Below are 16406 nucleotides of genomic sequence, written 5' to 3' on the forward strand. Positions count from 1 at the left end.
GTAAAAGATAAGATGTAACCAAAAAGTCTTATCAGTAAAGGATTGATTAAACAAATTACAATATAAATCATTCAATTGAATACTAGGAAGCCATTAAAAGCATGATGTAGGCTTATAAATAGGGCTAATAAAAAGAGCTGTAGGGGCTGGGGTTCTGGCTCAGTGGTAGAGTGCTTGCCTAGCATGCATGAGCCACTGGGTTTGATCCTCAGCACCACATAAATGTAAAATAAAGATATTGTGTCCACCTAAAACTAAAAAATAAATATTTTTTAAAAAGAGCTGCATACAAGATTCAAAACAATAATCATAGCATGTAACTATTTAACTTTTTTTAGCAATATATACACATATGTTCCTAAAGACACACAGAAAATTTCTGTAAATACATAGAAGAAACTGCCAACAGTGGCTATCTCCCTGTAACAATGTTGAAGTTTGGTTGAAAGAATCATTCACTGTTCAATGTAGAATTCGAAAACTTTTTCATGAGAATGTTACATGCAATAAATAATATTTTTAAAAATATTGTAATTCATCAACATATTTATTGACCTGAACTGTCTGGAAAATCATTTATACTGAATTAAACATTCCCCCATAGTATCAAATCTGAGAAATTCCCACAAATGTTTTAAATAAATATTCTAAAATTAACACCTAGTTCTATAATTTATTGTCATGAATCTGTAATAAGCTTACATTAAAAATGAAGTACGTTCATAAGCCAAAATGATTTTTTCTCTGAAAAAAAAAAGTATGTGAACAAAGACATGAATACTAATTCATCTCTAAAGTGTTTTATTAAGTTTCTCTATGAGTACATTCATTAAAGAGTGTATCTTTTCAGGGAGAGTTAATATATATTGAATATCAAGCTTAAATATTTCCTCTAACACCATATTAAACAAGTACCAGGAGAAACTGTGACAAATCATTTCTTCTTAATTATATTTTCCTAGTACTTAATTCTATTTCTTACCTACTAAGTCAGAAATCACTCCTCCCCAAATTATAACTTAGTTTTATATTGTCTAACTGTGAATGAGAAGATGGTACTTATCTTGAAAACTATTTTCTCTCTTACATAAAGGCTTAAATTCTCTACATATACTGTCACATGTCACTTCTATTTTGATAATATGGTTAAAAATGGATTTTGTTTGTTTGTTTTTTGCAAATTTCCATCTTTTTTTTTTTACCTGCTATCAGCTTCTCTGTATCAGGTAGATGTGTGAACTGTCTTTTGTATTCCTCATTCTTATCTTTGTATGTTGAACTTGAAATCTGCAACAATAGAAAAATTTTAATTTCTGCTTAATTATAATTGTAATATCTTAGAACATTAATAAAATTTAAAATCACATGTTTTTCTATGCAATATTTTATATGTCCTCATATGAAAAACATAAACATCTCAAAAACACAAAGGAGGGAAAAAAGAACAAAAGAAACGACTTCCAACATAATAAAGAATTTGGCAATTCTATCTCTTCAAAAGTGAATATATAGCTGGAAAAAAATATTAACAATCATCTCAAATGGCTGGAAATTGATAAAAGAATACAATAAATTGTCAAATATTTGTTTATGAAATCTGAACTTGGGTCAGTAGAGCAGAAGTCCGTGGCCCTCTTTCCTGGACCTGTTCTCATAACCCTTTCTCCTCTACCAGTGAAGTCAGTGGGATAGTTCTACCAAGGTAGAACAAGGCACAGAAACTGGCAGCTATGTTGACCGAAGCAGTTGAGCTCATTGGGAGTGGAAAGCAGGAAATCTATGCCCGGAAGTAAAAGGGGAAACCCTAAATCTATTCAAGCAAGTATGAAAGTTTGGTCCCCATTGCTGTAAGCCAAATGACAAATGAGCAAGGGACTTAACAGAGAAATCTTGAAGAAAAGGCAGCCACAGATGGGCTTGATATACTCTCCACATATTCCTGGCCAAACAGAGGCTTACATGTATATGTAGAAGAGACTAGAAACCGCTATCCATATATTCCTGGCTAGGGACACAAGAGATGTCAACAGAATATAAAAACTGGGACAAACTCGAAAACAGCCTAAACTTTGAATATATTCCCCAATCTATACATAATGCTGTCAATAGAAGGGAAAAACCATACTGGCTGTATGCATTTGAACACATCATTAAGCAAGCACTGAGTGACATGTATGGTGACTACTAGAAATTCAGCCTTAAAGAGAAAAACAACCTTATAATTCCAGCAACTAGGAGGCTGAGGTAAGAGCATCTCAAGTTTGAGGCCAGTCTCAGCAACTTAATGCAAGCAACTTAGTGAAACCTTTTCTCAAAATAAAAAACAGAAAGGACTGGGGGTATAGCTCCATGGTAAAGCACTCCTGGGTTTAATCGTAACAAAAGATAGAAAAGAAAGAGAAAGAGAAAGAAGGAAAAGACAAAACGAAGGAAGGGAGGGAAAATAAATAATAAACTGAGCAGAAATGTTAGTTCCCACATGTCACAAAACAAACAAACATATTTACAATGACAATGACAATGACAATCCTTTAGGGAAAATGCAATCAGAATCTGGAGATGGTATATTATCTAAATAGTTCGATTTTCAGCAAAACTATAAAAAATGAAAAGAAAAGTGTGACTTATATTAAGGAAAGAAAAAAAAGGTAATAAGAAACAGTCTTTGAGGGTCCTCATACATTGGGTTTAGCAGAGAAACATATCAAAGCAATTAAATGTGTCCAAAGCACTGAAGAGAATCATGCTTAAAGGAAACCAAAACAATGACTCCACAAGCATAGAAAATTTAAACAAATAGATTTTTTTGACAAATCTTTTTTTAAATAAACAAACGGACATTCTGGAGTTGAAAACTACAATCCCCGAAATAAAAATTTCACTAGAGGGGCTCATACAGTGAACATGAAGATAGATAGCATAACATCAAATATGAAGAAGGGAGGGGGAAATGTTTGAAGAAAATAAATAGACTTTCAGACACCTGCAGGATAGCATCAACTAAACCAAAATGCATGTAAACCAAATTGCATGAGTATGAGAAGTAAAAAGGAGAGGGCAGAAAAACATTTGAAGAAGCAATAGTCAAATTTTTTCAAAGATTTTTAATAAACCTCAAGTAAAAGAAACAAAGGGCATCACCCTTAGAATAGTTAAACTACTATCTGGTGCCTTCACCAGAGGCCAAAACAATGGGGCTGCATAATCTTGGATTTAAACCTCCAAAACTGTGAGCCAAATAAACCTTTTTTTTTTATAAGGTTAATTGTCTCTTACATTTAGTCGTAGTAATGCAAAACTGACGGAAACATGTCCCATATAACAATAGCAGAATGCACTTTTTTTTTTCCTAACTCACAAGGAACATTCTCCAGAGCAGATTATATCCAAGCCCTCAAGACAAATTTCATCAAATTTAAAGAATTAAACCATATGAAATATGTTCTTTGTGAACAACAGAATGAAACTAAAGTCTAACAACACAAGGACTAGATTCCAGCTTCAAATAATCTGAATACTTGAAAATGGAATGAAATATAGCCATCTCCTACTGAACTAAGGGCACTTAAACACTGAGTTATATCCTCCACCTTTTTTAAAATGTTGAGACAGGGTCTCACAAAGTTGTATAGGGCCTTACTCTGTTGCTGAGACTGGCCTCAAACTTTTGTTCCTCCTGCCTCACAGTCTCCCAATTCACTGGATTATAGGTTTGTGCCACTACACCCAGCCAGGTTAATTTATCCTCAATTTTTCACTTTCTCTTATTCTAATCCACTACCAACACTCATTCCAAAAATATACTTTGGACGTTATGGAATATGTCACAGATACTGAATCTCTGATAACTCTTCAGATCATTTTCTTTATCAGATATCAACCATTAGGATTTTGGATTGCAAGATATCAGTTTATTGAATTTTATAGTATTTACATGTATAAATATGCACAGACAGTGTTAGAATACTTTAAAGTAAGAAGATTTATTTTCAAAAATGATTATAGGGAATTATAAGAAAAAGAAGGATTTTTTTTCTGTCTTGGAGATTGCATCCAGGGGTTTTCTACTATTGATCTATATCCCCCAACACTTTTTATTTTTTATTTTGAGACAGGGTGTTGCTAAGTTGTCCAGGTCGGACTTGAATTTGTGTTCCTCCTGCCTCAACTTCCTGAGTTGTTTGGTTTATAGGAGTACATGACTGCTCCTAGTGAAACTGGGACCTTTAAGAACATAAACTTAAAATGTTTTAATATTTATTGCTTCAAATATTGTTATCTACCTTATTCTATCTCCATTTCCTTAACAGTCTCCTAGAAGCACAGCCATTTTTAATTTTAATGAAGTCCAATATATCATTTTTTTTCTTTTACCTCTTGAAATTTGGTGTCACATCTAAGAAACTATTGCCTAATCCAAAGGTCATGAAGATTTATAACTATGTTTTCTTCTAAGAGTTTCATAGTTTTAGCTCTTACATTTAGGTCTATGATACACTTTGAAATAATTTTGTATATGGTGTAAAGCAGAGGTCCAATTTTGTTCTTTTGCATGTGTATATCTAATTGTCCAGGTACTATTTGTTGAAAAGACTATTGATTCCCTCATTGGATTATTCTGGCAGCTATCTCAAAAATTAACTGATCATAAAAATTTAAGAGTTGATTTCTGGATTCTTAATTTTATTCCATTAATATACAAGTCTAGTCTTATGCCATGTTGATTACTATAGCTATGCAGTAAGCTTTGAACTGGGGTGTGTGCATCTCCTAACTTCATTATTTTTCAAGGTTATTTTTCGTAATTCTGGGTCCCTGGTACTTTCAGGTGAATTTAATTTCAGCCTGTCAATTTCTAGAAAAAAAGCCAGTTTGGATTTATATGATGGCACTGAATCTGTGGATCAATTTGAGGAATACCACCCTCTTTTTACAATATTGTGTCTCCTAATCTATGAATATGAGATGTCTGTTATCTATTTAAATCTCTTTCAAAGAGGTATTATAGTTTTCAGTGTCTAGTAGTCTCCCTATATCACAGGTTTAACTGTCATGGTTTCTTGTAATAAACTGTGGTCTGAAAATATTAAGTAGAAAAATCCAGAAGTAAATAATTCATAAGTTTTAAATAACTTCTATTAAAATATATTGTTATCATGGTTAACTTTTTTAATACTTATTGTTGTTCATTTTTTACTGTGCCTAACTTATAAATTAAAATTTATCATAGGTAAGTTTAGGAAGAAACATAATATATATAAGGATTTGGTGCTATCCACAGTTCCAGGCATCCACTGGAGATATGGAACCCATCCCCTAAGAATAAGAGGGAATGTGTAATATTTATATTATCAAATATAACCCTTTGATAATCTGTGGCAATGAGAAATTTAATACAATATTATATCTGTTTTGTTTAATTCATTCCTAACTACTAATTTGATTTTATTATAAATGGAATTTTGTTTTCTTAGTTCATTTTAAGGTTGTTCACTGCCAGTGTACAGAGTTACAATTAATGTTGGCTTTGGAATTGGAAAATGGTTTGGGAAGTGTTGTTTCCTTTTCTGCTTTTTTGGAAGAGTGTTTAAAGAGTTTGTGTTAATTCCTTAAACATTTGCTAGAATACACCAGTGAAGTCATTTGGTCCTGAGCTTTTCTTTGTGAAAAGTTTCTATTGTTTTCATTTTGGTGGTTGGTGCATTTTGTTGTTGTTTTCAATCTTTTTTGTGGGGCTGGGGAGTAAACCCAGGCCTTTACATATACTAGGAAAGAACTCACACTGAGCTACTCCCCAGACTGAAAGTTTCTTAAACTAAACAGATGACCCAGCCATTTGCTCTCCTGGACACTTTCTACAAAGAGAAAACCTGATGTTCATACAAAAACCTGTATACAAATGTTTATTGCAGCTCTAGTGTCACTTCTCAAATCTGGAACAACTAAATGTTCTTCCACAATGAATTTCAAACCATGGTACATCTTTACAATGGAATACTGCTCAGCATTAAAAAGGAATGAACTTTTAGCATACACACATAAAACCTAGATGTATCTCTAGGGAGTCATGCTGTGCAAAAACGGTCAATACGAAAAGATTACATACAGTTCCATTACATACAGTTCCATAACAGTTAAGATAACATACAGTTCCATAACATTCTTAAAATGCCACAATTATAAAAAGGAGGGGGGAGAGAGATAGAGAACAAATTAGTAGTTCCCAAAGGTTAACTAGAGGAAGGAGGGAAGAGGAAAATGGTATTGTCTATGAAAGAGCAACAAGAAGAATTCTTGTTTAGGTGGTAATTTTCTGTATCTTGAATCTATAATGTCAGTATCTTCACTGTGATAGTGTTCTATAGGTTTACAAGATGTTAGTATTGGGGAAAATTGTTTAATGCATAAAGGGGATCTCTTGTTATTATTTCTTGAAACTGCATATGAATGCACAATTATTTTAAACTTAAAGTAAAAGAAAAAATTAGCAAAAGAAGAGGAAGCTAGTAGGGTTAGAATAAATCTGTTAATTCCATGTTAGGGGGAAACATTTAAATTTCTTTTAAAACTTATTCAGAGGTCAATACTTAACACCCTTCTTCCCCCCTCCAACTACCTATCCTTAGTGGGCATTTCACTAATTATTAATATCTTCACCCCAAAAAATGCAATTAAAATTGTTTAATAATTGAGCAAAATATGACTACAGTAATAAAAACTCAGTGTCCCATGTAAACTCACTGAATCATTGTCACTGTTTTTAAGTTCACAACTCATATCTAATAAAAGATTTTTGGAAAGAGACAGGGAATGTCAAGCAAGAATTTCCGTATTACCTTAAATTTGTATGTGCTAAATTTCTCATTGCCACAGATTATCAATGGGCTATACTAAGGCTGAAGCCTTAGTAAATATCCCAGTAACATATAACTATTTCAATTATTTTCCATAGTCTCTATTATATTTATTAAATATGATAATTTACTGGTACTATGATTTGAATGTGACCACTAAAGTTCATGTATTAGAAATTTAATCTCTAATGCAGTAGTCTAAGAGATGATTAAATTAATGTTGTTATCCTGAGAGTGGATTACTTATTTTGAGTAGACTACAGCTCTCACTGGACTTGATTTTAAATTCCCTCTTGCTCTCTCATGCATGTTCTCTTGCTCTTCTGTCTTTTGCCATGAAATGACAGAGCAAGAACAGCCTCACCAGTCACAAGCCCCTCAACTGTGGACTTTCCAGCCTTCAGAACTGTAAAAACCATATTTCTTTTCTTTATAAATTAGCCAGTATTGTGGTTTTATAAAAGCAACATAAAACAGAACAAGCAATTGGTAATTTCTTAATGGTCTTGCTTTTGGTTCCCAAAGATTTTTCCAGGTTGATATGGTCACCTTTAAGAAGTTTGTTTATAATAAAATATGAATTTTCTTTACTTTGTCCCTTTATTTCTTTGGATAATTGTATGTCACATTTTATAAAAGATGATTAAAACAATAGTCTAAAATCTGGTTGCTTCAGTTAGGTTTTTATCCTTAAATTGTAATATTTAATGTCTTTAGCAACCTCCACCTTGCAAATAGCCAACTCTCAGGTCTTATCTAACAAGGTCATTCTGTCCTTAAAAAACTTTCTTCACTTGTCCTTCTGGACACCACATTCTCTAATGTTTTCTCATATCTGATCAGTCAAATCTTCAGTTTCTTTTGCTAGTTCTTCTTCTTCCACTTGAGGTTTTAAATATCTGAGGCTACTTCTCTTCTCTCTATATATTTTTCTCCCTAAGTAATCTCATCCAGTCTTTATAAATCTATCTTTAAATATCACCCATACTCAAAGTCTCCCAAATTTACTTTCAACTTCAACCTCTCCTCTGAGACTCAAATCATATATCAAAAGAGATCTACTAGATCTACTAGATCATTCTATTCATATACCAAATATGCATCTCCAACTTAACAAAAACAAAACATCCTCATTTTCCCAACAACTACTTCTCCCCCATGGTGATTCCTTCTTCTAAATGGTGCTTCCATGTATTCAGATGCACAGACCTGAAACCCAGTAATCACCATCAATATCTTTTTCTTTCTCTCACTCACCACATCCATCCTTCAGTAGATGGTCAAGTAAGCGAACTGTATTCCTGCCTCAGGTTCTTTCCATGCAATACCACTCCCCTTTCTCCTCCCTCAAATGATTCACCTGTGTTCTTTCTCCTACCTCCACCACTTAAGGCTCTCAAATATCACCTTCCCACAGAAGCTTTTCCTGGCCTTCCCAAATAAATATGTTACTCTCTCCCATGTGATTCCCCACATCTTTATGTTCTTTTTATTGTCTTCAAAGTTTCTATCACTATCTGACATAATACTACACATTTATTTATGTGTATACTCCATTTCCCATTCCAGACCTGTAAGGTGGTAGAAATACCATATGGTTCACATAGAACAACATGGTATATTAAACTCAAAAAAATCAATAAAATCATTTCTACCTTAATTTACATATATTTACTTTTGCAATTTCTAAAATAATGACTCTGTTCATGTACTCTCTCCTGTGAAAGACTCACTGAACTTTCTGATTCTGAAGTCTTTCACCAAGAGTAGAAAATTTTCATACATATTATCTTTGATTTCTTGATCATTTGGTCTTTATCTTCTGAAATTCCTATTAGATTCAAAACAGACTTCTGTACTATTCCCCTTATATCTTTAACTATTCTCTTTCACAGTTTTTTACCTCTTAGTGCTACAATCTGGGTAATTTCCAAAATATCTCTTTCATTTTATTGGTCTCTCTTTAGCTGCTATTTTCCACATCTACTGCAGGTTTTTAATTATTATTTCAATGACCATATTTTTCATTTCTTGAAGTTTTTTTAGATATTTATTTTTTAGTTGTAGTTGGACACAATATCTTTATTTATTTATTTTTATGTGGTCTTGGGGATCGAACCCAGGGCCTCGCCATGTCTCAGCGGTAGCTGAGACACAACCCCAGCCCCCTATTTCTTGAAGTTTTATTTTGTTATTTTCAAATCTGCCTGGTGTTTGAGAATTGCTTATCCATCATATTTTAAAGTCCTTCTATTAAGTCTTTAATATCATATGACATTTTATCTTGGTAGTTTTACTATCTAAAATTTTGGAGGGTTTAAATAAAATCTCCTTCTGTTCACTCATAGTGTATTAAACTCAAGCCCCAAAACCTCATGAGAAAAGGACTATAGTTGTGTACTCTCAGGACAAATTCACCTCACCCCCAATCCTTGAGATAGACAAGCTTCCTTATCTTCAACCTGCACATGTGGATGGATTTTTTTTTTCCTTGTCAACATTTCATAGAAGGTATACAATTCTTCAAGAGTCATGGCTTATAAAGAATTCTCAGTTCTAACTCATGTAACTTCAAGGCATCATCATCTATCATCTCCTGTTCCTATATGGCCATTAAATTTAAGATTAGCCAACTTCTCAAGCCTGCATTGACATTAGCTCATCATGTTCTTACAACTCTAAGAGCGATTCACTCTTCTTTTTTAGCCCATAGGAATTTCCCATATTATCTTGTGATCTCAGATGAGCATTACAAAAAGATATTTGTATTTGTGTGTTCAGTATTTTTAATCTGAGTACTTATAGTAACAGAACATTTAAGTTAAATAGCCCCCTCTTCATATTGCCATGTTAGTTCCTATTCCTTTAATCTAAAAAGGTTAAAAGATACGTATTTTTATCAAACAGTATCTAATATCTATATCTAAAATTTTCAAACAGAATAAAGTATGCTTTTTAATCCAACATAAAATTGGAAAATGAGTTGATTCTTCTTTATCAGTCATCAAACAGAAAATCAAAAATAGCCTTTACATCTATATTTATTTGAATAAAGTAAAGATGTGCTGCTACAGAGGACAACATGAACATAAGAGACCTTCACCAAAGTCACCAAAGTATATTGCAAACACACTAATTAATCCTCTGGGGTTTTTTATTATTTAACAGCACAACATTAATTAATCCTACAATGTACCTATAAATCAGGTTTGTGGAAAGTTTTAACACTTATGAATGGAAAAACTTACCTGTACATAATGTGACTATGATTATTCTATAAGTCAATGATAAATACATAATCAAGATTTCGGTTTTCTTATACAATTGATAACATTCTAGAAAAGCTAAACTCTACGTGGATGTGTAACCAATGTGATTCTGCAATCTGTATACGGGGTAAAAATGGAGTTCATAACCCACTTGAATCAAATGTATGAAATATGATATGTCAAGAGCTTTGTAATGTTTTGAACAACCAATAATAAATAAATAAATAAATAAATAAAAAGAAAAGCTAAACTCTAAACATATTCTATTAAAACATAAATTTTGGCTAATTATTACTTTTATATATATTCAAATAATATTTAAAAATCTAGATTTTTCTATTCTTTAAAATATTTTGAACAAAAAAATAAAAGAAATGATGATTTCAATTCTAACTTCCTTTAAACTTTTCCTACTCCATCTTTTTTCTTCTATTTTGCTTCCTCAATCAAAGATATGAGGAATCTGAGATTCAAATATTCTTTATTCTATATATATTTTAATGTTTTAAAATACTTATTTTTCAAATAAAAACATGGATGCCTAAACAAATTTAACATTAGTTACACAATTCAGGAAACCATAAATTTTTCCACTTTTTAAAGTAATCCGTTAAATCAGCTACTAAGGAAATAAAGATATACAAATGATGAAATTTTTTAAGGGGGAACTTAATGCCAAAGTAAAAAGTAATGCTTATAATAAATAATTTTATCCAAAGCACTATTATTTCTATCAAAATTTCCAACTAAGTATGTCATCTTCTAAATACACACAACAGAAAATCTCAAAGGCTTTTTTCTACTCTCAATAGTTGTTAATGCTATATCACTAAGAGAAATTGTACCCTATATAAATGCTCCTAATGCAGATCTGCTTGTTTTTCCTCGGGGACCTTAATCCACCTGGAATATACAATTATTTAAGGAGGGGTAGATTTTTAGTTTTAAGTTTTATTTCTTTCATGATATATTTTTACTAACAGCTAAAAGGCAAAGGTTTTATGACAAATACTTATTTGCCATTATTTTCAATTTCATTCATTCGTTTCAAATAATTTTCTGTTATTTCATGAAGGCTTAAAAGTTAATAATAAAATTCTTCTCATACATTCTAGGGTTAAATATTTTAACTTCCAAGTAAAAATAAAAGATGTGTGACAATATTCCTATATTTATAAAAAAAAGGATTGAAATAGAAAATCTGAAGCTATTGATCCCACTATCAACTACTATGGAGATTTTATCATACTCCTTTAAAGACTTACCGTTCAGAAAGATACTTCTTAGTCAGTCTGTTAAATGCATATCAATGTTGTCATACTGTGACACAATCTCTAATTTATAGGTGATGTAACTACAGTCAGGTTGTACAACATTTAAGATCACTACACAGTAAAATCAGCCAGGCTGAATCATATCATGCTGCTCTCTGAACTCACTACTGTGGAACTACTGGTTTTGTCAAGTCAGACTTTAGGAGTTTTTCTACATTATTGAATTATCCAGCTCCCTGGAGCTTAGCTTCTTAGATACCAAAACCTTAAAAAGTTATTTGATTATTTTAGTAGAAACCTTCCTAGAGATGTGCCATAACATTGGTAACAATGGTAGCTCCTCTGGGCCTGAGGGATGCCAGCACCTCCCTCTTGAGACCGCTGCAGTCAACCAGCCCTTACACCAAGGTAACCTTGTGCAACTGAAAAGCAGTGATCAAAAATGCAGACATGTCAAAGGAGATGCAACAGGACTTGGGGGAGTGTGTTATGGAGGCACTAGAGAAATATAACATAAAAAAAAAAGTTTAGCAAGAAGTACAACCCCTTCAGCATTGCATCTTGGGAAGGAATATCAGTGGTTTCTGTTGTACATGAAATCAAACACTCATCTACTTCTGCCTGGGTCCAGTGGCCATTCTGCTGTTTAAATCTGCTTAAAACCCTGGACTATGCCATACACCCAGTGACCCATTCAAAGAAAGGACTGCAAACTCAATTCCAAATGCGAGAGACGAAATCTTCAATGTGGCAGAGGGAACATCTCAATCTTCTTCTTCTTCTTCTTCTTTTTTTTTTTTTTTTTTTTTTTCGGTAATGGGGATATTTTATTTTTATTTTGAGACAGGGACCCACCAAGTTGCCCAGAACTGTGCTAAATTGCTAAGGTTAGCTTTGAACTTACTATTCTCCTGCCTTAGCCTCCTGAGTTGCTGGGATTGTAGTTGTGCCTCACCATGTCCAGCAGGGCAGCCTTTGTACTAGTTTGTTGTAATTATGAAACAATTAACAAAACAGCTTACATCTGTACAAAATAGCTTACATTTATATTTATTTTTTAGTCTATACTTCTCTGCCCTATTTTGGATTTTTTTTTCTCCTCTCAATCCATTCCTATAAAAAGTAAAGCTGTTGTGGTGGGTTTTGATTGTGTTTTTGTTTTTTGTTTGTTTGTTTGTTTTTGTTTTTCCATAAGGCACTGGCTTGGAAAAGAAAGAGAGAGAGAGAGAGAGAGAGAGAAGGAAGGAAAGAAGGAAGGAAGAGAGAAAGAAAGAGGGAGGGAGGGAGGGAGGAAGAATGAATGAATAACCTTCCTAAAGTGTAAAAGATACAACTACAAATTCCTTGTATGTTCAAGTACAGCAGCTCTGCCATTCTTAATCTTTGTTTAAATACTAGGTCATATGTTTCATGAATATTTTCCTTTATGCTACTCTATGTTAATTTTGGATTCTTCTGTGAACTCTGCTATTTTATTATATTCATTAAATTTCTATTTCATTGCTAGAAGAATGAAGAAAAGAAAACAGCAATACAGTAGAGACAGTAGTAGAAGCAGATGGGATTAAAAATGGCAGAGGAAAAAAAATTCATTATTTATTTTCCAAACTTCTTAAACATCATTTTTACCAGTTATGATACAGTCACACTATCCAGGTGTTTAGAAAGTAGGCTTTATGATGTTCGCACACTATTGAAATTACCATCCCTGAATCATGTTAGCTACATAGATCTTTGGCCTCCACTTAAAGAGCTCAGGTTACAATACTTTTTGAGCTTCTGCTGTTATTTCTTGTTACTGTGCATGTGTTAGTATCCAGTAATTATCCTATCTTTGATATTCTATTCAATTTATTGAAACTAATTTTTGGTACAGGAGATTGAACCCAGGGATATTCTATCACTGAGCTATATCCCCAGGTTGTTTTTTTTTTTTTTTAATTTTGAGATGGGTCTTGCTAAATTGCTGAGGCTGTCTTTGAACTTGAGATCCTCCTGCTCCTGCTTCTGATTCCTGAGTTGCTGGGATTACAGGTGTGCACCCACATCTGGCTTTGACTTATTTGAACTATACATTTTAAAATATGGCAAAATATTTTATAGAAACTCCAAATCAAGATTTGAGGAGGTCTCCTATTACCAGTTATGTCAGCATGAACTAATTTATCCATGCAGGGTCTTTTTTGTTTATGTTTGTCTCTGAATTCTTTTTTTTTTTTTTTCCTTTCTTAGAACTGGGGACTAGGGATAGAACCCCATGCTTTGTGAATGTGAGGCAAGCGCTTAGCCACTGAGCTACATCCAACACAGCCTCTGAATTCTTGATAGTTCTGGTTTCTGGGTAAGTGACCTCTGGAAAGTCTATAAAAATTCTGAAATGCTGTATTTGTCTTTAAATCTGATTTATGTGAATTCATATAAACATTTATCAAAATAAAGGGTCTGCAATCACCTTAGGGGCCTAACCTGAGCTTAAGAAGCACTTGAATCATCTGGTTAATACTGTGAAAAACAAAGATTTTGATCTAGTAGGTCTTACAGCGGGCCCAAGATTCTTCATTTCTAAAGAAGTTATAGGTGATAACCCAGTCTCCTAGCCCCATACTATAGTATGAGTAGCAAGGATCCAGTGCATATTTCTTTTTTCTCTCTCCTTCTATTTCTAAATGCTCTAATTCCCTTGCTTTTTACTTTTCTTGTGTTATCCTTTTTCTTGCTTTAAGTCTGCCAAGAGTAACCATAGTAACTACTTAGCTCTGTAGATAGCCCTTAGAGCTATGAAGACTCCCCAGTCCACAACATAAGCTATAAAAATCATAGAGCAGAAGAATCAAAACACAACAGTAGTCATCAACCTTCTCTAAATGTGACCAACAATAATATAGTCAATATAGATGACATGATTTTTAGGATGTGTTTTGGGGGTTTTTTTGGTATATTTTTTAGTAATTGAATTTTTCCTTAGGTTGTGATTCAAAAAAAAACTTATCACTTTAAATTTCTTAATTAGAAGTTAGAACTTGTTAATCATATTAAGATTCAATAATATTCCCATGAACTGAATTGCTAATTATGAAGAGAATGATGCTATAAAATTATAAGAAAATCTACTTTCAAGTATTCCTAATCTTCAAGAAGTCAGCTTTCTAATGTTCTAACATTAGAACTACATATGCCTTATGATCTTATACAAATTTCACTTATAGTTGTGTTATACTAGGTTCCATCAAATGTTTCATAAGTCTCATAAGAATTGCTAGATGTAGAAGGAGCCTATTAACATAATAAATGCTAGCATTCATAGATGAACAGAAACATTCTTATAAAAAGACACTAAGATCTCAATGTGCCTACCCCACAAAATGGAAAACTTAAAGCATATAGAGGTTATACAACCAAGTGAATACACCATAAATAAAATTTAAAACTCCTAACTTTAAAATGCATCTTATAGTTATTACACATTACAGGCTGAACATTATTAAACTTCCTTTTAAGCACAGGAACTAATTCTTGAAATAAAAATTATATTAAAATAGCTGGTTTTCCCATAATGCTTTGGAAATATGGCTTATATAATGTTAGTTTCTTGCCAATATAGTTTACGACAATGTAAGTGGAATTTATTTCTGTATTGCAGTTTTCTCACAAGGAAATTAAAGCAGACTATTCTACTCCATCAAACCAAACAACAGTGCATTCTAGTGGTAAAAGGAGGGCATAGTCAGAAATGTCTTTGGGACTCCAGTCTAAAATCAGAATGTCTAAAGTCTAGGAGCTAATAAGAAAATATTATAAATATTATATGAACTGTTGTAGAGTCAAAGAAAATTTGCATTCAAGGTTGAAATGAAAATATAAAAAATAAAAATATTACCCAAAAGCTCCAGTCACCACTCCAGTTATGTAAATTTGGTCCCTGTTTTTTAGTTGACACTATATTACTCTCATCCACAGCTGGACTAGGATTCTCCTCTGTCTCCTCCTGTAACTCGGTGGCAAGGCTTGAATCCCCTTCATTTGTTTCCTGGAAACAAATATCAAACAATTTTAATTACTTATTGAGAAATGTCCATTTTAAAAATAATTAATGTTCAAAACAAGTTATTATTTAAAGAAAAATATTTAAACTTTCATAACATAGAAATTAATATATTTGCTTCTATAGTTCATCATTTATACATGCAACAATCTTCCAACTATTACTATTTGTTAGTAGTTTGGTTGGCACAAGGGATATAAAGATGAATAAAACAAAGACCTTTGCCTCCAGAGTTTACAGTTTCTTGGAACAACAAAGAGTAATACTACAATTCAGTGGGAGTATCAACTGGTACAACCACTTTGGAGAACAATCTGCAATACCCAGTAGAGTCTAAGATAGGCATACACTACAACACTCCAATTTAGTATGTACATGCAATACAAGATGTTTATTAACACTGAAGTTGAAACCTCACTGTCCATTGGAAGAGAAAATAATAAATAAGCCCTTATTTATACAAACAACAGAGTTAAAAAATTAATGAATCATATGTTTCAACAAGGCAGTGGCCCCTAATCTATAGAATGCTCAGAGCAATGATTATATTTTGTGCAAGATAAGGGACCACTGGTAGTTGCTCATTAAAGAGCTGTCGAAATTTTAAAAAAATAAAATAAAAGGAAAGAGAAGGTGTGAAGTAACCATTATGAGAACATGTGACTCACCATTACCCTTAAATATCTCTCCTACTACTGCTGCTGCCAACAGCTCAGAGTTCTCAAACCCTGTGAAGTAACCATAGACATGCAAGAAGTCCCTATCCCCAGTGAAACTGACATGAAGGGGTCTGAAGGAAGAAATCTGAAAACATAAAAGGATAGAGAGGACCTACTTCACAGGAAATTTATTCAGTAACCACCAGAAAGAGAAGGAGAAAGAGAGAAACCTAGACACATAGAGGAAACAAACAAATCTGAAACAAATCCATAATTTGACCTAATTAGAAATACAATATTTATTAAAA

At 32.7% G+C, this 16406-nt stretch overlaps 1 protein-coding gene across 1 annotated transcript in view; it reads left to right on the top strand.

Annotated features, from left to right (window-relative positions):
• LOC143407842 (uncharacterized) overlaps positions 1-16406 on the top strand; it is a 132311-nt gene that overhangs the window by 71331 nt on the left and 44574 nt on the right. Inside the window, exon 2 of the mRNA XM_076867014.2 lies at positions 13630-13738. Coding sequence (XP_076723129.2) covers positions 13630-13691 — 62 coding nt within the window. The 3' untranslated portion in view covers positions 13692-13738. The remainder of the gene's footprint in view (positions 1-13629; positions 13739-16406) is intronic.

Source organism: Callospermophilus lateralis, chromosome 10 (assembly GCF_048772815.1).
Source record: "Callospermophilus lateralis isolate mCalLat2 chromosome 10, mCalLat2.hap1, whole genome shotgun sequence".
Lineage (NCBI taxonomy): Eukaryota > Metazoa > Chordata > Mammalia > Rodentia > Sciuridae > Callospermophilus > Callospermophilus lateralis.